The 26,251-nt window shown below is 22.5% G+C and overlaps 1 protein-coding gene across 22 annotated transcripts in view; it reads right to left on the bottom strand.

Annotated features, from left to right (window-relative positions):
- Window positions 1-937: 937 nt before the first annotated feature.
- Window positions 938-26,251, bottom strand: part of LOC122852684 (plasma membrane calcium-transporting ATPase 3) — a 68,903-nt gene continuing 43,589 nt past the window's right edge. For 8 of the 22 annotated variants that reach the window (XM_044152615.1, XM_044152607.1, XM_044152609.1 and 5 more), the window contains 2 exons: window positions 25,255-25,387; window positions 14,496-17,362 (listed from right to left, as the gene is read on the bottom strand). In XM_044152615.1, coding sequence (XP_044008550.1) covers window positions 16,871-17,362; window positions 25,255-25,387 — 625 coding nt within the window. In that variant the 3' untranslated portion in view covers window positions 14,496-16,870. Of the gene's footprint in view, window positions 4,841-8,253; window positions 8,323-14,495; window positions 17,363-18,586; window positions 18,607-20,216; window positions 20,305-22,368; window positions 22,438-25,254; window positions 25,388-26,251 lie in introns of those variants that run through there. The other 14 variants (XR_006373847.1, XR_006373848.1, XM_044152616.1 and 11 more) reach the window with 10 other exon arrangements.

Here is a 26,251-nt window from a genome sequence, read left to right as displayed (position 1 = left end):
GACTCGTGCATGCAAGTATAAAATTAATTTTGCAATTGAGTGCGCTAAAGATTAAAATGGGTGATAAAATATTAGGAAGCGGATGGTATCGATGAACGACGATGAATTATATTTAATAATATCAATAATTTAAATATACGAAATATAACAATAACATCAGTGAATAACACGTTAACGATGACGTATCGTTTTTTAATTTTTTTTTTTTTTTTTTTTTTTATTAAATAATTAACTATATACTTGACGTTATTTCAATTGTAACAATTATGTCAATGTTTTTTTTTTCAACACCTGGTTGAAAATTGGACATTATTATTATTATTATTAATTATTAATTATTATTATTTATATTATAATTATTATTATGTTTTTTATTATGTTTATTTTTATGTTTGTTTTTATTATTTTTAATATTAGTATTATTATTATTATTATTATTAGTAATTTGTTTTTTTTTTTTCATTTTTTTTTTATTTATCCTTTCTTTTATACTTGATTTATAAATCTTTTATTATTTTTCATTCTTCGAACTTGAAATTGAACAGGCCAAGTTGCGCTTTCATAATGATTATTTATAATAGCAAAAAAAAAAAAAAAAGGGACGAAGCTCGATCTGACGATCAAATTAAACGATCAATTCGTTGATTTTTGGCGAATATAATAATATAGTAATTATTGTATTTATATATGATAATTTCAACGTGGATATATCCAGAGTGATCTACAAATTATTTTAGTTTTTTTTTTATATAATTTATTTATACTCACACACAATGCATTCAATAACATTCATTAATAATGATAATTATTTTTTTTTTCATTTGTCTTCCTAAATTTAATGACTTAATTTATTTTGTTTTTTAAATTTTCTGTAAACAATGGGTAAATCGAAATGTTGAACAATCGTGTATGTTATTGGTTTTTTTTTTTGCTTTTATTTTTTTTTTTTTTTTAGTTACAATTTTTTTATTTTTCATATAACTATATAAATTATTTAATTAATCGCATGCATATCATCCCGGCAGTTTAAGTAGTTACCCCCTCAGAAAATAAGGAAGTTTTAAATATTTATAACCGGATAAATTTTTTTTTTTATAATCATTTATTTTGATGCAGATTTACTCCACAAATTTATAATAATTTTTAAAAATTCATTTTATTTATTTTTTTGTTAATCTAATTTTTATATTTTTCCAATTTAAATTTCACACGATTAAATTCCACTATTTTAAATGGCCATCGTTAAAAGTTAAAATATCTAATGTTTTTGTTTTTTTTTTTTAAATTTTTTTTTTTAAATATTTATTATTTTTTTCTCTTTTTTAATTTTTATAATATTTATCATTAAATTAATTTTCATAATTTTTTTTCTTCTTAAATTATCATTTATCTTAATATCATTTAATTTATTATTATTTTTTTTTTTTTAAGAGTTTCACACGAGAAACTAATTCGACTAAAGTCGTATAACAAGATAGCGAGGCGCAACGAGGACGCGACAATTTTTATTACTTTTATTTTTTACTAAAAACTTAGTGACACATGACAAATGCGTGATCTGAATTTTAAAATTTATTTATATTATTTATTTATATATTTATATAATCCCATGAATTATTTTTATTTAATTTAGATATTTAATATTGTAAAGTATATATAATGACTGAGTGTCTTTGACACCAAGCAATGTTGTCTTGTATGTTATTCAATGATTTAATTTGATTCTATTTATTATATTATTATTATTAATATTACTATTTAGTATTGTTTATTATTTGAATAATAACAAAATGTTTTTTTTTTTTTTTTTAAATCTCGAGTGGGATCAATATAACTACTTACTCCTCGCACCCTCGCCGCATCCGCGCGCTTAGCACGCGGTTTTATAATATTTTTAAAATTATTATTATTATAACTATTATTATTATAAATTATTATTATTATTTTTTCTACTTTTGTCTTTCACACACTCGCTTATAATCCAAGGTATCCAGTACCATATTTAAATTCATAATTACGTTCATTTAACAATTTTCGATCATGTTTTTTTTTTTAAATTTTTGTTTATTTATTTTATTATTATTTATTATTTCACATCAGATTGTTCTTAAATTCTAGATACCTCGTGTAATAATGTGTAATAATATGTATGTGTAGATGTTTAAACTTCTCGTTTACATTTTTTATTTTTTTTTCATATATTTTAATCGCAAGTATATACACGTGATTTTTTTTTGTTTGTGTATGAGTAATTTTAAATTAATAATAATATGAATTGTTATTATTTATTTTACTTGCAATTTTTTAATATATATATTTTTTTTGTTGTTCACACTAGAGTTACTCGGACACAATTCTATTATAATAAATGAATTAATATTTAAATCACCAATCATACGAATTATAACGTCGCCGTGACGCTTGGACTTGTACAATATTTTTGGATTTATATTATCCTAAGCGTAATATTAACAGCGGTCCGGCGGCGAATAAATCATTTTTTCATCATTATTATATTTATAATTATAATTTTTTTTAAATTTCATTTATTTACTGAATGTATTACAATACAATTAACGAGTAGACACGCCGTTATAATTAAATGTTTTTTCCTTTTTTTTTTTTTTGGTATTTTATTTATTATTATTATTTTTTTATTATTTTGTTTAAAGTTCATTTTATTTCGTCATTGTTTTATTAATTATTCCCCCCGCCCCTTCCCCACTAATGACGGAATATATTAATTTTTTATTTCTTTCATTTTGTTTTATCTATGTTTAATTATAGAGACAATTTATTTATTTATTTTTTCATTCGCGGTAAGGCACCCCCAGTGCAAAGTTATTCGCGGAAGTACATTTGATACAAACTAAATGACTAGATATTCCTTAAGTCACGTAACGGTGTAGCTTCGATCTCGCGACGATATATATAGGCAGGTGGATATAATTTTTATTTTTCCAATTTATTTCATTATACTCTTTTGAATTTTTTTTAGTTTAACAAACGAGAATCGAGGGAAAGATATAAGAAGCGATTGAAAGATATATATATATGTTTTTTATAATAATGTGTAGATCAATAGCGAGAGAGTGAAAGAGAAAGAGATTATTTGGCGGAAGGAGACACGCCGAGATGTATGGCAAATTACTGAATTTTTAATTAACAAGATTTCGCGATGTAAATATATTTAATTTATCATTTTTTTTTTTCATTTCGAGTATATAAAATCGCGTGCTTTTAATATCTAACGAGTCATAAACTATCGAATAAATTAACGATATAAACAACATTGTGTTTGAAATGAAAAAAAAAAGAAAACAATGAGCTGTGAAAATTTTGAAACAAAGAAAATATACCAAGTTAATTTATTAATAAAAAAACAATAATAATAATGACAATTAATATTGATAAATTAAAATATATCCGACTAGTATAATTATGAAATTTGGAGGAGTTTTTTTTTTTTGTGTTTTTTTTCTTTTCATATAAATTTACGTTTAACAATATTTTAAAATATATAAAATAAAATAAAAATCATGACAACAATATGGCAAAATTGGGAAGGCAGTGGTGCGTTTTTTTTTTTTTTTTAAATTAATTAATTTATTATTATTTAATAATAATTATTTGTTTTTTTTTTCGGAATTTGAGAAACGATCTTCAGGTGTGTGTTAAAAAAAAAAAAAACGAATCACACATTGTTTAAAAAATTTATTTTTATAAAAACGCGAGTGTTGATGTGTTAATGTACGATTGATTCGTAATTTTTTTTTTTTTATATTTTCAAATTGATCCGGTGGGCCTCTTCCGCCTCCCTTTCCCTTTTCTCATCCAACAAATATATATCATTCTGTACATACCCATTATTATTAATCAAATTTATTTTTTTTTAAATTTTATCTATCCTTAATCATTTGTTCATATTTCCTTCACGAGAGAAAAAAAAATGAGAGACAGATACAGAGCTAATAATAATATTTATATTTTTGTAACTTTTTAAAATTTTTATTCTTTGGTTTTAATTTTTTAATTATTAATCAAAGGACCACCGCACAAAAAAAAATTATTTATCATCCGCAATTTTCCGCACACCCGTTGAGAATTTTTTTTTGCATAATTATCCGTTAACATTATATCTATATTTATATATAATATATAATTTATTTAATTTATATATTTATTATTTTTCTTTTTTTTATTTTTTTTTAAATTTTATATTAAATAAAGTTTCCGCGCACAATATAAGAACAAACAGCATTGCATCTGGCATAAAACAACTGCACTTTAATTTTATATATTATTAATATTATAATTATATTAATTAATAATTTTTTTTTAATTTTTTCACATTATAAGCAAAACACAAATTATGAAGATGATGATGATGATGATGATGAGGTTGATAATGATGACGATGATTATTTGTGTTGCAATCGTTGTGTCAATGTTGTTCACTAATAGTTTAATAACTCTTGATTGAGTTGTTGATTCATTATTATTAATATATTTTTTTAATTAATTTTATTTGTACGCTGTTGTTGTTATTGTTAATGATGTTGTTGTTGTTGGTTGTTGCTGAAATAAACTCGTAATATGAGTTGACTGATAAATAACATTAGACTGCAGTCTCTGTGTGACTATGACTAGAAAGTCTTTCAACATCAATTTCAGGAACAGTTAAATCATCTGGCAAGTTGTCCGCGTAATCAATGCTGCTTGTTTGTGAATGTCGTTTACTAAGTGATGATTGCTTTCGGAGTACCTCTGCAAATGCCAAGGTGCTTTGTTCGCCATAACGTGAGTCTAGGCCCTGCCGAAATGCGTTCACTACACGGATCTGAAATATAATTAAGATAAGATTAGTCTGTTCATTTATATTAATCAACAACATAAATATTACATATATATATTTTTGTTTATATAATATATATATGCTTTTTTTATTTTTTTTTTTTTAAACAAATATATCCCAGAAAAAGCCCATTCCTTTTTTTTTTTTTTTCGGATTATTAAAGTACATTGCAACGAGCAACGAATTGGTTTATGAAGCAGGCCATGGTGGGATTAAATAGGAACACTGTGATAAGGGTGCAGAAAAGAAAAAAAAAAAAAAAAAGCTCACCTCATTAACATTGTTGATTTTTTTAAACACATTATTCCACGATACATTAAGTATATCAAAAAATAAAAAAAATAAAATATTTATTCGTATGGATTTTTTATTTCTTTTTAAATTTTTGTACAGTAAGTTTTTGTAAAGTATTTTTGTATTTTTTTTTTTTCGGTTTCCATGCTACTGGTCATGCAAAAACTACACACCCGAAGAAATATTATAACAATGTAGTCTCGTTTTTGATGTAATAATTTTTTCGAGTATTGCTTTTTTTTTTATAATAAAAAATTTGAAAACGAAAAAAAATAAAAGATATTGTTATGTAAATTAACGCGAAATAGTGTGAGATTATTAAAAATTATATGTATGAGTAACAAAAGTAAATTGAGAATATTTTTTTCATCAAGTTATTTCACGTTGACAATGTGGAATTGTGTGTTGGTGTGTACATAAATTTAAAAACACATACATAAAACATAGAAAATTAGAGACACAAAATTTATGCGAATCGCGAAAGTTTCATGCATGATTCACGGTTCAGTAAAGGTAATAAAAATATGAATTTAAAAAAAATATAAAATTATTCAAGCCATTACCGGAATTTACGAGTTACCGTTGAAAAATATTAAAATAAAAAATAAATGAAATATTTATCTCACAGTAATACGAATAAAAAAAAAAAAACCTGAAAATTTCAATTTTTAAAATAAACATTAAATTAGTTATTAAATTTATATATTGAAGTATAACTAATTTGAAAATTAAACAACAAATTTAAACATTTATATTCAGAAGTCTTTATATTCAACTTTTTAAATATTTACTTGATTAATAAATTTACTTGACATATTTTTAAAGCTAACAGCATTTTTCATGAACAAACTCCGAGTAACGATCACATTTCAATATTAAATTTACATAGAAATTTTAATTATCGACAAAATAAACACTTCTAGTTTGAATTAACAACTAAAAATAGTGAAAATAATGTTAATATTAACTTTGAAAAAAATGAAATACATAAAACATTTTTCATGATTTTAATTTTCAATTATTTATCAATATATAAATTTCATTTTTAAAACATCAAAAGCATTTTATAATATCATCATTAATAAACCAAAAATTCATTCCAATCAGCATATTGTTAACAGAAGCATAAAATAAAGCAGCCGGAAATTTTTTTAATATTAATAAAAACAAAAGCATCTAGACTTAAAATATATAAAAAAAAAATTAAGCTCTTTTTTAATTAGTAATTATATAACAAACATATATTCAACAATTTTTAACTAACAAGCATTTGGTTTGTTTTCACAAAATAAAGGATGCAACATGCATTGTTGGACTTAACATTATAACAATAATAATTAATTTTAAAATTTTATAATTATAAGCTGGTGAATAAAGCTATAAAATTTTGTTAATAGTTAAAAAATCATCATCGTCAATATCATCATGATAATCACGATCATTACCATCACCATCACCACCACCACCATCACCTTATTATTAATTGATTTTTGTATATAAAATATCATAATAGACACTAAATAAATATATAGAAAATATTTATAAAAACTATTACATTATAAAATGTCAAAATATATAAAAAGTAAGCTGAAAGCCAAGTACTTATATCACGCAATTTTGATGATAATTTATTCATTAAAAAATTGAAAAATTATTATCATCATAATTTGTGAATATTCAGCAACTAGAATGTAATTAAAATAGGATTTTTTCGAATGAAAAACATTTTTCTTTTATTTTTTTAATACTTACTTACGATGTTAATTGTTAAGTTACTTTTTGAGCTTTTTTTTTTTAAGTAAAATTATTTGTTGTCTTATCTGGCAAAGCATCCGTCAATTATAATTCAGCAAAAGTGCTGGGTTATTTAGAAATATATATATGTACTTTCTTTTTTTTAAATTAATTTGACAGGATGCATACAAGAATGATAAATATAAATAAATATATTTATATCATGCATGTAGGTGAATGCAAAGTATATTTTTAGATATGGTAATTGATTTATTGCATGTGACAAGGTGGCATGTAGACATTTTTCCAGAAGCCATTTAATATCTTGGCAATGTAATCTTGTTTATTGACGAGCGTCTCGTTAAAACTGACATTTATAAAATGCATAAAAAAAAAATACAAAAAAAATAAAATAGGTAATTTAAATAACGTTAATAAAAAAATAATAAATAAAATTCCTATCTATTGTTTTTATTGATTTCGATAGTAATTACTAATTATTTATTATCGAAAAACTCACGAGGACTGCTTTGTTTCTGAATTTTTCTTTATCCCAGTAAAATTCGTTTTTATTTTAACGAACAATTTTATTATAATAAAAGAAAAAAAATTTGTAACTATTTTTAAACTAATATATATTAAACACATAAGCAGCAAGCACTAAAATCATTTTAATATGAATATAAAAAAATTTATTTTTTACAATTAAAATTATTTTTTTAAAAAAAAAGTAATTAAATTTATAATTGCAAAAATTTGAAATTAATAATATTTAGTATTTTTAAAATCAGCACGAAGTTAAAGCATTGTTAAAAAAAATATAAAAACTAATAACATGTATGTGTATGTGTTTTTTTTCCTAAGGGACAAATATAACAAGTTTTCTACAAAAAAAAAAAAAAAGAAAAATTAAAGCCAGAGGTAAAATGTGTGAATGGCATAATACAACAATAGAATACAGAAAGTATGAAAAAGAAAGAAAAAAAAAAATTGTTTATAAATAAACACAGAGTGATAAGAGCACGATAAGAAAACAAGAGAAAATAAAAATATAAAATAGAACATAGTGATGACAAGTTGAACAAACTAAATTATCAACAGAATAAAAAAATTTTTTAAACAAACAAGTGATATGAAAAGATGAAAATAAAAAAGAGAAAAACCAAACTGATGATTAGCTGAGCAGTGTTTCAGATGTATAAAAAAAATATATAAATAAAAAGCGTGAATAAAAAACAATTTAAAGACAGTTAAGATACTTTAAAATGATGACGATGATGACGATGATGATGATGATGATTGTTTAAATATTAAAATGAAGAAGAAGAAACAGAAGTAGTAGTAGAAGAGAGCAAGAGAGGAGCGCTTACAGCTTGGTCTGTCGAGCTCTTGCTGTAGGGTACCGGTATCAAACGTTCCTGCAACTCGCCACCTATCACCTTCAAGAGTAAAGGGTAATATAATGGTTACAACAGGATGTGGCATGAGCAAGAGATTAAATAATAATAATATAAGTTGTGATTAGAAATAATAAAAAGAATAATAATAATATCTGAAAATAATACAAAATATAAGAATTAGATTATAAATATATATAGAGAGTAAACTAAATATAAAATGATAATAAAAATAGTTACATAGATGAGAATATCTTTGAAAAAAAAAAACAATAATTAATATTTTTAATAAGAAGCAACATATCAACAATAAAATAAATTGAAATGAAAAACTTCAAATCATATATAATGAATAATTAGAATAAACAAAAAAAAAAAAAAATATAGTTAATTTGATAGATAAAATAAAAAAAGATAAAATGGTACATTTAAGTATGAAAATATTAGTTAATGTTTGTTTTTTTTTAAATTCGGTTTTTTGGATTTATATATATATGTGCATAGATAAAATACTGTATAAACCAATATTTGATTATTGCATTGATCAATATGCTATAATTAACGTTACCAATAAGTACTCGAAGCTAAAATATAGGTTTAGTTTTATGTATTTCATTCTAACAGAACATTATTTATAAATATACCAGATTGATGGATGTTGAAAAAGTACCTGTTTAGTGATCCTATATACTTAATACGATTCGGCAATTTCCTTGAGAAATTATTCGGCCATTTCTAAAAAATAGCAAAAATATAATAGTAATTTAACGAAACACACGAAATACCTCTTACAAATGTTTATTCGAATATTACTCCCTATAATACAAATGTTTATTTTTTCTTGCAAAAATTTTAGAAAATAATAGAATTAATAAGAGATCATAACTTAGAGGAGGTAAGTTACAAACACTATGAAATACCTCTTTGATCATTATATTTCCCTAATACAAATGTTTATTTTTTCTTGCAAAAATTTTGAAAAATAATAGAATTAATAAGATATCATAACTTAGAGAAGGTAAGTTACAAACACTATGAAATACCTCTTTGATCATTATATTTCCCTAATACAAATGTTTATTTTTTCTTGCAAAAATTTTAAAAAATAATAGAATTAATAAGAGATCATAACTTAGAGGAGGTAAGTTACAAACACTATGAAATACCTCTTTGATCATTATATTTCCCTAATACAAATGTTTATTTTTTCTTGCAAAAATTTTAGAACATAATAGAATTAATAAGAGATCATAACTTAGAGGAGGTAAGTTACAAACACTATGAAATACCTCTTTGATCATCATATTTCCCTAATACAAATGTTTATTTTTTCTTGCAAAAATTTTAGAAAATAATAGAATTAATAAGAGATCATAACTTAGAGGAGGTAAGTTACAAACACTATGAAATACCTCTTTGATCATCATATTTCCCTAATACAAATGTTTATTTTTTCTTGCAAAAATTTTAGAAAATAATAGAATTAATAAGAGATCATAACTTAGAGGAGGTAAGTTACAAACACTATGGAATACCTCTTTGATCATCATATTTCCCTAATACAAATGTTTATTTTTTCTTGCAAAAATTTTAGAACATAATAGAATTAATAAGAGATCATAACTTAGAGGAGGTAAGTTACAAACACTACGAAATACCTCTTTGATCATTATATTTCCCTAATACAAATGTTTATTTTTTCTTGCAAAAATTTTAAAAAATAATAGAATTAATAAGAGATCATAACTTAGAGGAGGTAAGTTACAAACACTATGAAATACCTCTTTGATCATCATATTTCCCTCATACAAATGTTTATTTTTTCTTGCAAAAATTTTAGAAAATAATAGAATTAATAAGAGATCATAACTTAGAGGAGGTAAGTTACAAACACTATGAAATACCTCTTTGATCATCATATTTCCCTAATACAAATGTTTATTTTTTCTTGCAAAAATTTTAGAAAATAATAGAATGAATAAGAGATCATAACTTAGAGGAGGTAAGTTACAAACACTACGAAATACCTCTTTGATCATTATATTTCTTTAATACAAATGTTTATTTTTTCTTGCAAAAATTTTAAAAAATAATAGAATTAATAAGAGATCATAACTTAGAGGAGGTAAGTTACAAACACTATGAAATACTTCTTTGATCATCATATTTCCCTAATACAAATGTTTATTTTTTCTTGCAAAAATTTTAAAAAATAATAGAATTAATAAGAGATCATAACTTAGAGGAGGTAAGTTACAAACACTATGAAATACCTCTTTGATCATTATATTTCCCTAATACAAATGTTTATTTTTTCTTGCAAAAATTTTAGAAAATAATAGAATTAATAAGAGATTATAACTTAGAGGAGGTAAGTTACAAACACTATGAAATACCTCTTTAATCATTATATTTCCCTAATACAAATGTTTAATTTCATTTTTCCAAATTACTCGACGAATCGAAAATTTGAAGAGGTATTTCTACGAATGTAATTATAACTAATCAACATTCCTCAATTCTTAAATTGTAAATATACCGTATAAATCGTATCACAAGATAGTGAGAAAATAAAAATTCTATATATGTAAAATCCATCGATCTGGCGACCTAAACCCATACTTTTTTATCTTCCCACGATCCAATATTTCTTTTAAAATGTTTTTTCTTTTTTCTTTTTTTTATCAAGGATAAATTGCCTGAACTAGAGCGTTCATACGAGCCATAGTATCGTCTTTCAAATGAACCCAGAGAGATGTAAAAGAGGTCTCATGAGAGTTCGTATAATATGTTGGACAAATGAACTATCCACGTAGTGCACGCCAAGTAAATAGGCCAACAGATGATGTACCCTTCTGTAGAATAAACTAGTACCTTTATAGATACATTTTTCTTTCAAATATTTGTAAATACGTATTATAAATATACACACATATATATATATATGTATAATAATATGAAAAATTACAAGGGTTATCATATTATGGAGTAAAATGAATAATGATAATAATATAATAGCGTAAATATAGTTGAAGTGTAAAAAGAAGGGAGTGTCCACGTTAGAATGAGCGTACGAACGAACGATCAAATAATTAATATTTTTTTTTATAAATATATACATGTTATTATTATTAGAATAATAGTAATAAAAAAAATAAAACAATTAGTTATATATTTAATTAATAAACGATATTTTATGACAAATTTTTTTTTATAATTTGACTTGAGCATACATACAAAAATAAATTGGTAATTAGTTATTAAAATATTGAGTTAAACAAAACGCTTAGGATGATTAAGTGTCAGATTGGCATACAGTGTAGGTTTTAAGGTAATGAATTAAATTAAATTGGTATTATAATAGAGATGAAAGCAATCAGTGTGTTTTTTTTTTTTTTTTGTAAAAGGAATAGTGAGAAGGATCACAGAGAATTAAAATAAATATAAAACAATTAGAAATAATTTAAACAATCAAAAAATAAAATTGTTAAATGGGCAAAAGCTTACACACATGTGCGATGATATTAATTATTTTTTTTTTTAGAATCTATTTGTAGAATAAATGTTTCGTCAAGCCGGACGCGTATATGTTCTTTTTTTTTTTTTCTTTTTTTTACTTTCATTCTGTCGATATTATTAATAATAAACAGGCTATGGCCGATCAATGAATCGTCAAGGTTCAGTCTGAGGCCGAGCAAGTATTCATCCACTCTTTTTCTCTACCCCTTTTATTGTCTGGTGTGTGGAGCTTTTTTGAGAATGAGATTATTATGAGAAATGAATTTATCTTTTTCTATTCTCATTGTATTACTAGATAATAATAGCGTTTTTATAATTTAATCATTGATTCATAATTATTTTAAAAGCAGCCCTCGATAGGAACGTAGAGTAAAATATAAAGCTGGGGCTAAATGGACACACAATTAGAAACGACAAAAAAAAATAAATAAATAATCTTCTAATGATTATTAATGATCATTGCAAAAAATATATAAATATAATTTCATTTTTGAGGTGTCCATTTTACTCTCATGCCCCTATAAAAATATTATAAATAATACCTAATACTATTGTTGAATTATTATAATTTTATTTTCGATCAGATGAATTTTTTCTCATTATTAATACTTAATTAATTAGCAAAGAGGGTGCAGAATAATTTGAATAAACCGAAAAAAGCTTGACACAAATTTATTTAATTTAAATAAAACGTTATTTTTTTTTTTTCGATCTAATTTATCTTGTATATGTTTATTATTTAGTATTTATATACATATTTTATTTTTTTTCTTTGATTATTGTTATTAACTTTAAAATTTTTCATTTAATTATTATAATTTTTATTTAAATTATTTATTAGTTTCTATATTTGTGATTGCTTTCGATTTTTCTTGTTTTTTTTTTTTTTTTTTTTTTTTTTTTTGTCGTATAACATTACAATAACGTGTCTTAAATTTTATATGTACCATTTTTATTTTAAATCAATAGTTTGTAGCCTAGATATTTGCTAGTTCAATAACAACCTAACGATATTTTTTATTACGTAATATTATACCGTTAAACAGTTATTTTTTTTTATGTCAATTTGTTCATTTTTTTTTTTTTATTTCATGCTTAATTTATAAATATATTATTTTATCATTAAATTTCATGGCGACGAAAGAAAAACAATGAAAAACATTATCAACTTTTTCACTAATTATATTTTATTATTAAATTTTGTAACGAACAATTATTATCATTATTTTTCATAACGATTCATTGAAAGAAATTAGTAATAATTATTTAATGAAATTACTCAACCCGTTTTTGCATTTTAATTTTATCTTTAATATTAATATTTAATTCGCAATAATAATTCATTTTAATTTCTGTAAATGTATTTATATTTGGATTTTACTATCAAAGAAAAATAATTCTCAATTAAACATGAAAAAAAAAGAAAAGAAAACAATTAAATAATAATTTTTTTCTTCTAACAATTTTTATTGGTTTATTTAAATTAATAATAAGTTTTTTTAATTTTTCCATTTTCGTAATTTATTGAAATGCTATCTTCATTTTTTTCTTGTTAATAATATTGTTATATTTGAAGCTAATATTGAAAATAAATGCATTTTTAAAAAAAGTTAATTTATATACATTATTTAACTATTGGGAATTCATTAGGATGAAAAAATAAAAATAAAGAAAAATTGTTTTTATATTATATTTATATTTGTAAAGAATAACATTGTATTATTTTTAAAATTTATTTATTGAAAAAATGTTATTATTTATCAGCAAGAGGGTGTACGTTATCAACATGCTATAAATTATAAATACAACTCTTAATTATTATTATTATTTAATTATTATCAACGCAAAAATTTATGAAATTATTATCAGACCAAAATACGTGTAATTTTATTTAATATAAGTTATTATTTTAATAGCATCATTATTATCATTACTATTATAATAAATATATTGATTTTTATTTAATGGTATTTCGGACATTAACGTAACAGTGGCAGTAATAGATATTCGGACTAATAACAGTTAACTAAAATAATAATAATAATAATTCGTATTTTTGTTTTTTTATTTTTTTAATAAACTCATGATTATGAGTCACAAATAAACATGTATTAATAATAAATAATGAACTTTAAATAGAAAACAAAAAAACCATCAAAAAAAAAAATTATAAATTTAATATTTATTTGATTTTATATCATCTATTATTTTATTGACAAAAAAAAAGTAGAAAAAAGAATCTAATCACTTAACAATTATCAATGAATAAAGAAAACAAAAAAAAAAATTTAATTACCTCTCGTTTTTGATTATCAAATGATTTTCATATCTCAATATAAAAAAATTCAATATTTTCAAGATTTTTTAAATTTTTTGCTAAGACGTCGTGTGTGCCGCTATGAACACAGTGATCTTGGAAAATTTTAAATTAAACTTATAAGTACATTTTATTTTCAATTGTGCAATAAGAGATAATATTTAAAAAATTAATTATAAACGTATGTCTCGAACAACAACGAGATAACTTTATATATATTTTATTATTTTTTTGTATATTAAATTTTATTTTTATTATTTTTCTTACGTTTCCTCCAGTTATTTGGTCTTATTTATTTTCAATTATTTTTAACTAGACATTAAATAATAGTAATAATAAATTTGGCATTCGATACCAACGCGTTTCCACTTTCTTTATGAATTTTTATTTATACTATAGATTTCTAATGAAAAACCATCATTATAATATTTTTTTTTTTTTTAAATATTAAAACAATCTTCTGTCTTTGGCAAGTATTCAAAATGGAACAAGTCCAATTTTTGCTCTTGAGTAACTACATCTTTAATACACAAAAAAAGAAAAAAATAATTAAGAAAAAAAAAAAAAGATAATATAAAATAAAATTAGGCCTAGAAAATGGGAACGCGTTTAGAGTATGCTGCAATTTTAAATATAAAATAATGTCAAATAAATTCAAGATGCACCTGTTTGTGATTGTGTATGTGTCAGTATTTCCTTAGCTAAAAATAATAATAATAAAACACGCGAAAAAACAAAAAAAAAATGATACAAAAAAGAAGGAAAATAAAGATAATTTTCACAAATCTTAATGCTAACATAGTCTCGTTGAAATAATATTTATGTAATTCAAAAACAAAAGACAAACAAAATGTAAAATAAGCAAACAATACAAATTAAAATTAACTAGAAATATTCCATACGCATTATTCTTACAATGTTTTTTTTTTTTCCATTTTTTTTTTACAGAAATGTATATGTTGATCTTGAACGAATCATAAGACAATGTGCTTCAATAATAAAGTGTAAGAAAAAAAAAATAAAAATTAATTAAAATGATAAACAATAATAATAAATTCATAGTATTAATTAAATAACTAATTGATTGGCAATACAATAATAAACATAATAATAAAAATAATGAAAGTATTAATTAATCAAAAAAAAAACTAAAAAAAAAAAAGTGCATAAAGAATTAAACATGATTTAATTTTCTTTTATTTTCGATTTACTAAAATCAGTTATTCTCGTTTTTATTTAATAGCCATAAAGTCCTCATAATTTGTCTGCAAATGCGTATCGAGCAGTTCCATTTTCGGTCAATAAATGAACAATTATAATTCAAAAAAAAATAAAAATACAAACATACAAATGAAGTACACAAAATTATTGAAAATAATGAGTATTTGTTAGATAAGTCTCTTTAAAAGACTATTTAATTTTTTTATATTTGCTGATTATTATTAATTTATGACGTTTTTGGAAGATGAAAAAATTAATATATATAAGTACATTATTTTTATGCGCATATATTATTAATAATAATTTCAATGATTGTGTATTTTAATTTCTAAAAAAGGATATATATTATTATAAGAAAAATAGTGAATAAAAACAAACAAATTTAATTTTTTTAAATAATTTTTCAATTGATTTGTGTTTTTATATAATTAGTCTTTTTGTTTTTGTTGTAAATGCATGTAAAATTTACCAGGGTGAATGAAGGGATTAACAGACATACAAGCAGACAGACCATGCAGACAGATAATGTTAACAGATTATTATGTAAGAAAAAAAAAAATAGACAATAGGCTATTTCGAACGAGAATTATGTTAGATAGTATTATCAATTTTATCATGATTCTTTTGGTTAATTTAAATTTATTTTAATAAAAAAAAAAAAATGATAATAATATATAATTTTCAAATTGTTAGTCATGTTGTATATTGTCTCTCGATAATATTTTCACAATGATTCATTGTAAAAGAATATTAATGATGAAACAAAAAACACTGTCAATATTTCAAGACAGTGTTATTGAAATTTGAATTAAGTACTTAATCAAAAAAAAAAAAAAAGGATGATGTAGAAAATAAAGATGAAGAAATATTGTTTATATTCTGGTCCCATGGATTGTAACAAGAAGCTAATTATTTTAATTTATAAAATTTATTGAAGAGTATTTTAATGTCCGTTTAGCACCATTTAATTTGTCACAGATTGATTCAAGGAAAAACAAAAAATATACAAATGGATTATAAGAGTTTAAACAAATACAGAGAAATAAATTTTGTCGTGAACAATTCGACATAAGTACAAGAGAAGAGAGAAAGTGAAAAAGATAAGGTGTTGAATTGAATTTATTAGATAAAAAAAAAAAAAAACAACAATAAATAGTAAAGAATTAATTAAATCATTCAATTATTTTTTTCTTTATATATATTTATTTCAAAGATTTGTTCAATCCACAAAGCACCAATCACCTTCACACAATAGAAGAAATACCAAACAAGTCAATGGAATGAGCAGTGAGAAATAATATTCTCATGTATTGATTTTTTAAAAAAATGCAGACATAAAACATTTAAATACACAGAGAAAAAATAGAGATATTTGAAAGATGAACTGAAGTGAATATATTATATTTGTTCTTTTGTATCTTTTTTGTTCTTTCTTATATTTCTTTTTGTAAATTGTATGATGATGATGATATAAAAGAACATGCGAATTAAAAAAAAAAAAAAAAAAAATTATGTAAAAGTACAGCCAACATATTAAATACTGGTTTCATGAACCAATTTGGGCATATCAGGTGTTAATAAACGATCATTTGGACCCAATGATGGTGAACTTGGTATGGCAGAATTGGAATTTCTGCTCGATGCATTATTTGTATTTGAGGATAAATTTTCTAAGGCATTATTGGACGAGTTACGATTATTATTTGCATAACGATGATGATTATTATGTGAGGTTCCAGAACCAGGTACATTCAGCAATAATGGTGATGCTGGACTGTTGTTTGATGATAAATTTGTTGTTTTATTATCATAATCCTGTTCTGTTGTTTGATGATGTCTACCATATTTTAATGCGTTGATCATTGGATTTGATGAATCTTCATCAATAAATGTAAAATCAGATAGTGGCCTGGGACCAGTATGACTTCGTGAACTTCTCATACTGTGTAAACTGTGTAAACTATGTACAGAACGACGTTCCTCCAAATCTTCCAGTGTAGATTTGAATGCTCTGATTACTCGAAGCTGTAAAAATAGGGAATATGGCGTTCTATAAGGAGACGAAGTGGCTCAAGCCAACGATAACACACACAAGACACTTTTTCTTTTTTTATTCAAAACAAAAAAAAAAAAAAAAATTATATATATAAGTATATTTTTATCCCTTACTTTCCCTTTATTTATTTTATTTTTTTATCTTTTCATTTGTTGTTATTTGGCAATTTATTCATCTTTCTTTTCATTCCATCTTTTACACAAGGAAAAAAAATTTCTTGACGAACGATATGAATTTTTTATTTACCTACTGTTATTTTAGATGAGGTGATACATGATGTGGACACGGTTGTTTTTTTTTTATTATTGTTATTATTAATTCAAAGAGTCGTATTTGATAGAAAAAAAAATACGAGAATAATAATTTTCATTAATGATAATATTATTATTTAATATATTTTTCAAAATTTATTTTTAGCAGATAATTTTTGTATAATATATGACAATTATTGTCATTATTATTTTTTGTTAAATTTATTTTTTAGATTCCTTCCTCTCTTGTCAAAAACTGACTGAATCTCATCACAAATATAAAATTGAGATAATATAAATTCAAGTTGATTATACGAATGGTCCGCGACAGTCCTTCGAATTAAAACCGTTCAAAATGTATTTCCTGAGCTATTTTTTTTTTTGATTAATCAGCAAGTGTTAAACGGAAATTGACAAATTTACAACAGGATGAGAATCAATGGCAATGTAAAGTCAGACAGAGACAGAGAGGAGGACGATAGTGAAAATAGCATTGAATGACTTCAATAAATAAATTTTTAAAAGTCAAAAAAAAATAAAAATAAATGAATAATACAAGTCAAGTATTGCATTGATCACTGTAATTATTATTTTAATTTTTTTAGAAAGATATTTGCATGACTGTTAACAGACATCACATTGAAATGAGTGAAACATTGAAATATGTAAAATTAGAAAGAAAAAAAAAACAGATATAACTGAATAATAGCGAGGATAATAATTATAAAAAAAAAATCATTTTCATGGCTTCGTGCTGAACAATAATTTCCTTTTTTTTGTTAACCAAAAAAATATTAATTACAGTTAATTACTACTACGCGAGTGAATCAGCCAAAATAATTAAGGATTATGTAGCCGAATCATTTGGGGTTGTTTTTGTTTTTATTTATAAGCTTATTGTTTTTTTTTTTTTCATCTTTTTCAAGTCACGCGTGTGTGCAATATTAATGTTCCGTATTTACCTTGAAATAAAAAAAATATTTCAATTATATTTAGTCTATTTTTGATGTTGCATGATAAATATTTAAACAAGTGCCAAATAAATATAAATGCATAAAGCTTTCAACATATACATTCTTAAAATTGTCACGTATTGTAACGTGTTGTAATTTTAAACTTTATATTTTATTATTTAAATTTGTGCAGTATTATATTTTTTTTTTTTTAAATATATACCAATTTTTAATTCTATATTGGTTTTAATTTGGCAAAATTTTTTTTACCTGTCACATTGATTTAAAAATATAATTACGACGATAATAAATAATGTGCCAACAATTATAAAATTAATTCTAAACATTGCAATGCGTTTATAAAAACGATATTTAAAAATAAAAATGCTTGAAACACTTTAAAGCATATAATAAATAAAATTGCAAACAATAAAAATAATTTCAATTAACTGAATTTGAATTTAAAAAAAAAAAAACACGTTAAAACAGCCAAACAAAAAAAAAAAATGAAAAATCACACGTTAGTTGTTATTTATAATTATTTGTGTTGATGTTATGAAATTTTAAAAATTATTAAAAAGTCGTATTGAGGAAAATCAAGAAAATTCAAGTTGAAAAAAAGTTGAAAATATTTGAAAATTAAAATAGAGTTAAAAGTGCATGACAGAGTGTCATATTAGTAATATAAAAAAAAAATATAGGTATATATATTTTTTTAAATAATAATTTAATGTGTTTAATTAGTGAATAATAAATGCACGTGTTTCTGTATAATTTAAATAATTAACTAAATGTGATTTATAATTTTAAAAAAAAATTTAAAAATAATTCAAGTAAATTGATGGTGAGTGTAAAAGTATTATGAAACGTATTTGCCATACTGTATAATAATATATACAAACATAATAATTGTTATCGTTGTTGAATTTGTAAAAATCGTATAAATGTGTATATTACGTCATACAGTATTATAACACGCAGCACACACTTAAAACCATACAGCTAAATTTAATAACTACTATGCGGGGGTGGCTGGTAGACGTTTTTTTTTATTTTTTTAATACTGCTAAAATCATCAACAGTTATCTTATTTAATTTGTTATAAAAAATTAATTAATACATCCACCGATTACTCCACCCTCGCAATCCAAAAAAAAAAAATATATAAATATTTATAAAAAAAATAAAAATATTTAGTACATCGGTGCAACGAGTTATTACTATAACATTTTTCTTTTTTTTTTTTTTTTTTAATCACGATATAAAAAATTGAACTCAGCTAAAAAAAAAATATATAAAACACATGTCATTATTATCACAACTTCATTTTCAACGATGCACGGTTATCATTCGAACAAATTCCATCAAAATTCCAAATGCAAATCGTGAATAAATGGCATACGTACAAGATGCTGTAATTTATATTTTTAAAATAATTTTCAATATCTTATTTGAATAGAATTAAATTGGTAATTAGTTGATTGATGTAAATTTTTGTTTTTTTTGTTAATTGATAGAGCTTTATTTGCTTCGTCCGATACGTATGCCATTTATTATTTTTGAACGCTTATTAATTTTTAAAAATCATTAAGATTATGCGTTCTACGTGAACTACGTACTTGTTTGTACTCCGACAGGAATAGTGTAGCGGCGGCCGGTTTAACTGCCGCACTGTTATACCTCGGTCTCCCGAATGGGTTCCGCTGGCTAACAAATCATAAATTATACCATCAGTCGTTGTTTTTTTTTTATTCTATTAATAATTTTCTTATGAATGGATATATATATATATTTTTATTAACAATATATATGTATATCTATAAATTGTCTTTATTTTTTCTTGATTATTTTGTTGCCATAAACATCGAAACCCTGTAATATATATCACAGCTATTTTTCATTTTACGTTTATCAATATTCAATTTTAATGATTTTTTTGATTTTATTACTTTGCCTTTTCGTACGTTTCTCTTCATAGATTGTATATCAGCAAAATTGAGTTTATTCATTTGTAAATTTTATTGAAAAAGTTGAAAAAAGCATAGAAAATAAAATTGAAACGGAATAAAAAAAAATAAATAAACTTGAACAATATGTTCTTTGTTATATTTTTTTTTTTTTTTTTAACAGTGAAAGCTTTTGATATATCCTTTTGATATTGCAATCGATTTACGAAATAAAAAGAATCATATCTTTTAATTGGTATTTTTTTTTTCGATTGAAAAGGCGAAAATATAAAGTAACAAAATTAAAATTTAAAAAATAAACAATTATTTTTCATTAAAATAGATGATTTTTGCATTACACATAATTTCGTTTTTTTTTTTAATTTTAAAAAATAAAATAGTTAAAATAATAAAGAAAAAACAAGGCATGAAAAATGATTTGAAAAATTTGAAATGATCAACTTACTTTTCCAGTTAAAAAAAAATAGATAAAAAAAATATTTGTTTAATTAATTGTTGAGTTAATGGTTTAATATTGACCATTGTATGAGCCTTCAAAAAAAAATACGAAGATATATTTTTTTTTCTTATTTTTCTTATCATTATTAAATAGCACACAAAATTACGATAACACGCACACTTGCACACACATAAAACATGTACGTATGCACGTTTGTAAAATATTGCTGATTTAAAAAAAAAAAAATCAATTAATTAAAAAATAAACACAACAACAATTAAATAAAAAAAAAATAAAAATGACATTTTACGTGCATTTGCACATACGTACACGCGACATAATATTTATCGTATCTTATTATTATTTTTTTTCAATTATAAAAATTATGAAATCATTGACAATTTGAGCAACACCAAAATTTGTGTTAACGATTATGGGATAATATTCAAGTTGCTTAGGCATGAAATAAATATAAATAAAATTTGAAAATTAATAAAAATTGAAAATAGAAGAAAAAAAATTATATTAAATAATAAGTTACGATAGAAAGCGGACATTGATTTGTAATAATTTATTGATGATAATTAATACCATCAAAAACAGAAAACACACGTACTAGCCGTACCTTTTTTTTTTTTTTTTTTTTTCTCTTTTAAATTGCAGCAATGCACTTGGAGCATACATGCGGCATTACTTGAATAGCAAAAAAATTAAATTGTTTTTTTTTTTTAATTTTTGTCATAATTTATTATTTATGAAAATTATAAAATTGTTAATCACGTTGAAGCACAATTCTAGCCAACAAATAATAAAATTTTTAATTTTTTTTAATGAAAATTAAATACTCAAAAAAATATTTAAATAAAACGAAAATTTTTTTTTTATATTAAATAATTTACATTGTCTCGAGCGAAAATAATAAAAAAATTAAAAAAAAGGATTTATATTTTAAATTGACATTTTAATTAATAAATCATAAATTTAAAAAAAAAAAAAAAAAAATCATTTTGCATCGAATTGTAGCATTCAACGAGAATAAAAAATTGAAAAATCAATACAACAAAATTCCGTGCTATTGGCACTCAAAGTTGAAAAAAAAAAATGACTAGTTAAGAATTTGTAATATAAATTTTTTCAAAAAAGAAAAAGGTAATAAAAAATTAGAAAAAAAAAAAAAACACGTGGAATGTCAAAACCACACGGTAATAAATAATAAAAATAAAATTGTAAAAGAAAAAATAAACTGGCAAAATAAAATATGAAAATAATATTGAGGCATAAATCAATATAAAAAAAATATTTAAAAAACAATCATATTATGAAAGACGGTCAAACAATGCGGATAATGGTTTTTGAGGAACTAACCATATAGTAATCCTGAGAGGGGGATCTGCTTGTCACCGATACATTCTGCACCAAAGATCTATTGCTCGTCTGAAAGTAGGTTACACATTCAGTTTTACATTGATTACTTTTAATTTTTATAATCATTAGTGATTAATCCTCAAAATGACAACGATTCAATTATTTTTTTTTTAAAAAAAGATAATGAACAAAAAAAAATCCCCTAATTATTATTAATTATTAAAATAATTTATACCTCATCATTGACGATAGTGAGAAAAAAAAATACGTGATTGTATACAGATATAATTGTAAGACAAGGATTAATAAAAAAAAAAAAAAATTTGTGTACCAAAGATGAGTGAGAACACATTTTTCGTTTAATTATATATAACGTTATTGTAATGATTTGTTTGCTATGAAACAGTGCGCATGATATAAATTACGTCTATACTTGCTTGACAGATAAATCGATAAATGATCAAATTATAAATTTATCTGGCAAGTTAATCGAAAGTCACAACATGTTGGTCATCTTTGATATATCAAAGAGATGAACCACTAGATTAAATTCAATTTCATGTTCATGTGATATTTTTTTTTTTTTTTTTTTAAATTTGTTTATAAACAAACAATGAATTTTATTACTATTATTTATTTGTTTTTTGTGCCAAACGATGTATACGGTTTTACCTAATAATTATTGTTACAAATTTAACGATTTTTTAACAATATTTAATTTTTTCGTTTGTTGTATGTGTTTTCGCGTTTTACTATTATTTTTTATGTAATATTGTATTTAATTTTTTTGGTTTTTTTTTTTTCGTTATTGTGCAATGGCTGCTGGCTGATAATAACGAGGGAAAACTGCATTAACTATGAGATTTAAAAAAATAATAATAGTAATATAGAGGGAGGGAGAGAGAAAGAGAGTGATAAAAAAAAAATATTTAACAGAGATGTGTAATGGTGCTTGCGCAAACGCACAGTTTTTGTTGTGTTTATAAAAAATTTTTGTGTAAAAACAGAATGATAAAGATAAGAAAGACATTTACTAAAGATTTATATAATTGAAAAAAAAAAATAGATAAAAAAAATAGACAATAGACAAATAGTTGGTGATTGATAGAGACATCACTTAGTGTATAAAATAGTCAAGTTAAAAAATTGTAACATTATCACGATTATAATTTGAATATAAGGAAAATAAATAAATAAATAAATATTCTAATGATTGTTAAATGATAGTTTTTAAAATTTTTTATCATGTCAAGTCATTTGATGATGATTTTCATTGATTATTAATACCGAGGACTGCGTGGACCATTTTATTTAAAATAAACTTGGTCACAATGAATCAATTTGTTTTTTTTAAAAACCAACAAATCAAAAAAATTATTTGATTTATTAATTATTATTATTTTTACGAATTTATATACTTTTTTTTTTTTTATCTATGATTTATATTGAAATTATTTTTATTTTATACTACGGGGTATAAATAAATCTGTACAATCACTAACTGGGGCTACTACATACGTCATTTTTTTTTTTTTTTTTTTTTTCAAATAAAATAAATAAAAAAAATATCATACGTTATAAAAAATAGGTCACCGATTTGTATTTTTTTATATTTCATATAAAATAGATTGATTTTATTTCATGTCAAATGTTATTATCAAAAAAAAAAAAAAAAAATATTTTACGTATTTTTTTATTAATTATTCTCAATTAAAAATGTGTCAAAAGTAAATTAAAATAAAAAAAAAACAAATAAAAACAAATTAAAAATTTAATATATTTGTTTTACTTTTAATTTTTTTTTAAATAAAAGTAATTAAAAAAAATTGTGAATTGAATTGAAATTGATTTGGAGTATAATGGATTTTATATTTTTTGCGTTATTGTTTCAATAAAGGAATAAATATTGTGATGATTTTGATCATTGAGGTTTATGAAGGACCAAAATGGTATCATGTTTTGTTTATCAATGATAAAAAAAAAAAAGGTCTTGGATATTGCTAATTTACCCACGTAATTAACAAAGTAATTATTGAATTTATAAAAATAAAATAAACAAAAAACAATATACTAAATTCACGATATAAAAACCGAACTTTCCGCAGGATCATCTCCCTTCTGGTTTTTTTCAAAATCAAATTTTATATTGTCAATAATTGAATTATTATTTTAATTATAAAAAGTTATAGTGTAATTATTTTTTAATTAAATAAAAAATTAAATTACTATTATTGATTTATAATTTTTTGTTTCTAACCGCATAAATATGGATGATGGAATGATGGAATTGTAAGTGCCACTGACCTAAATAATATCGTATTTATATTGAAATAAAAATTTATTGACTAATTGTATATACGCGATGTAATAATAGGTAATACAAGTGCGTGGATATTTTTTTAAATATCATAAAATAATTTTATAAATATGATAATTACAATTATCATTGTTGAAATTTTATTAATAAAATTATTGTAAAATCCACGCACTTATAAATAGGACAAAACTGAAAAGATAAAAAAATAAAATAAAATAAGGGATAGTAAGTGGTTTAATTGGAAATGTACGCATTTTGTTATATCGATTATAAATAAATCGTAAAACGCGTACTCTACATTGAATTTTCCCAAAAAGAAAAAGTTATTAATTAAAAAAATAAAATAAAATAAACAAAAGATAAAAAAATTAATTAATTAAATTAATTATTGTATTATTCAATAATTAATTATATAAATTATGATTTTTTTCTCTTTTGTTTTTTGCTGGAATAAAAAAAAAAACTTTTTCTTTTTCTAATTAAGACTCATGGTGTATGTACCATTTGTGATAGGAACTGATAATGTTAATTTTGAGTGATGATTATGAGAGTGAGATGAGGATAGTTACCTGAGTCTGTAGCCGTGTCAGACCACGGATCCATAGAATTTGTCCTGCGCGCGGCTTTTTATCCGAGTCTGGGTCGAATTTCTCGTCTCCTAGATTGATAGCACCGATATCATCCGGCTGGCCGCGACCCCATCTGTTTTTAAAAAACATTAAACCACTTCTTCATAACTCGATTGCTGTGTTAACTCAAATCTTTGTTGATTTTGAATTTTTGTTTTTTTTTTTTTTATTCATTTCGTAATAATTATTTTAGTTATTAAAAAAAAAAAAACAAAAAAAATATATCCGGTTTTTCTCTATGTACTGCACTCAATTAATATATTTCCCCCTTTCGTTTTCCTCATTATTAGTAAGCCTATAGTTGACTCGACTTATTATTATTATTTTTTTTTGTTAATATAATTAATGTTATTTAAAAAAAAAAAACAAAAAATGTTAGTCAAGGAATACTGTTAATATTACAAACACAAAAAATGGATAGAAGAAAAAAATAAAACCAAGACAATAATACAATTTGATAGAAAAAAATTAGAAATTAAAAAAACTAAATAAATATAGATTAGTTAAATAAAACGATTGGACAAATGTTGGTCGACACGTTTTCGAGATAATATATGTTATGTTATGAGCAATGTCAATAATATATTTATGATCAAATCGATTGAATGAATGAGATGATATTGATATTGATTTGATGAATGATTGGGAAGGAAAAGGGTAATTATAACTAAATTAATTTATCCGATTCATAATACGTTTATAAATTAATATTAATTATAAAAAAAAAAAAGCTTAACGTGTTTATGATTGCTTATGTTGCTGATTTATCATCAAGTATATTAGAGTGTTTATTAGTGTATCAATATTAATTATTTAATGTTATTTTTAAATTTAAGAAAAAAACGAACACAAAAGACAATACGAAAAAATTTGTTAGTTTAATTTGTTTTTTTTTTCACTAATTATTCATGCGATTAAAATTATTCTTTTAAATATC

This window comes from Aphidius gifuensis, linkage group LG3 (assembly GCF_014905175.1).
Source record: "Aphidius gifuensis isolate YNYX2018 linkage group LG3, ASM1490517v1, whole genome shotgun sequence".
Classification (NCBI taxonomy): Eukaryota; Metazoa; Arthropoda; class Insecta; order Hymenoptera; family Braconidae; genus Aphidius; species Aphidius gifuensis.
The sequence above is the reverse complement of the archived record's forward strand: the minus strand, read 5'-3'. Positions and strand labels throughout refer to the sequence as shown.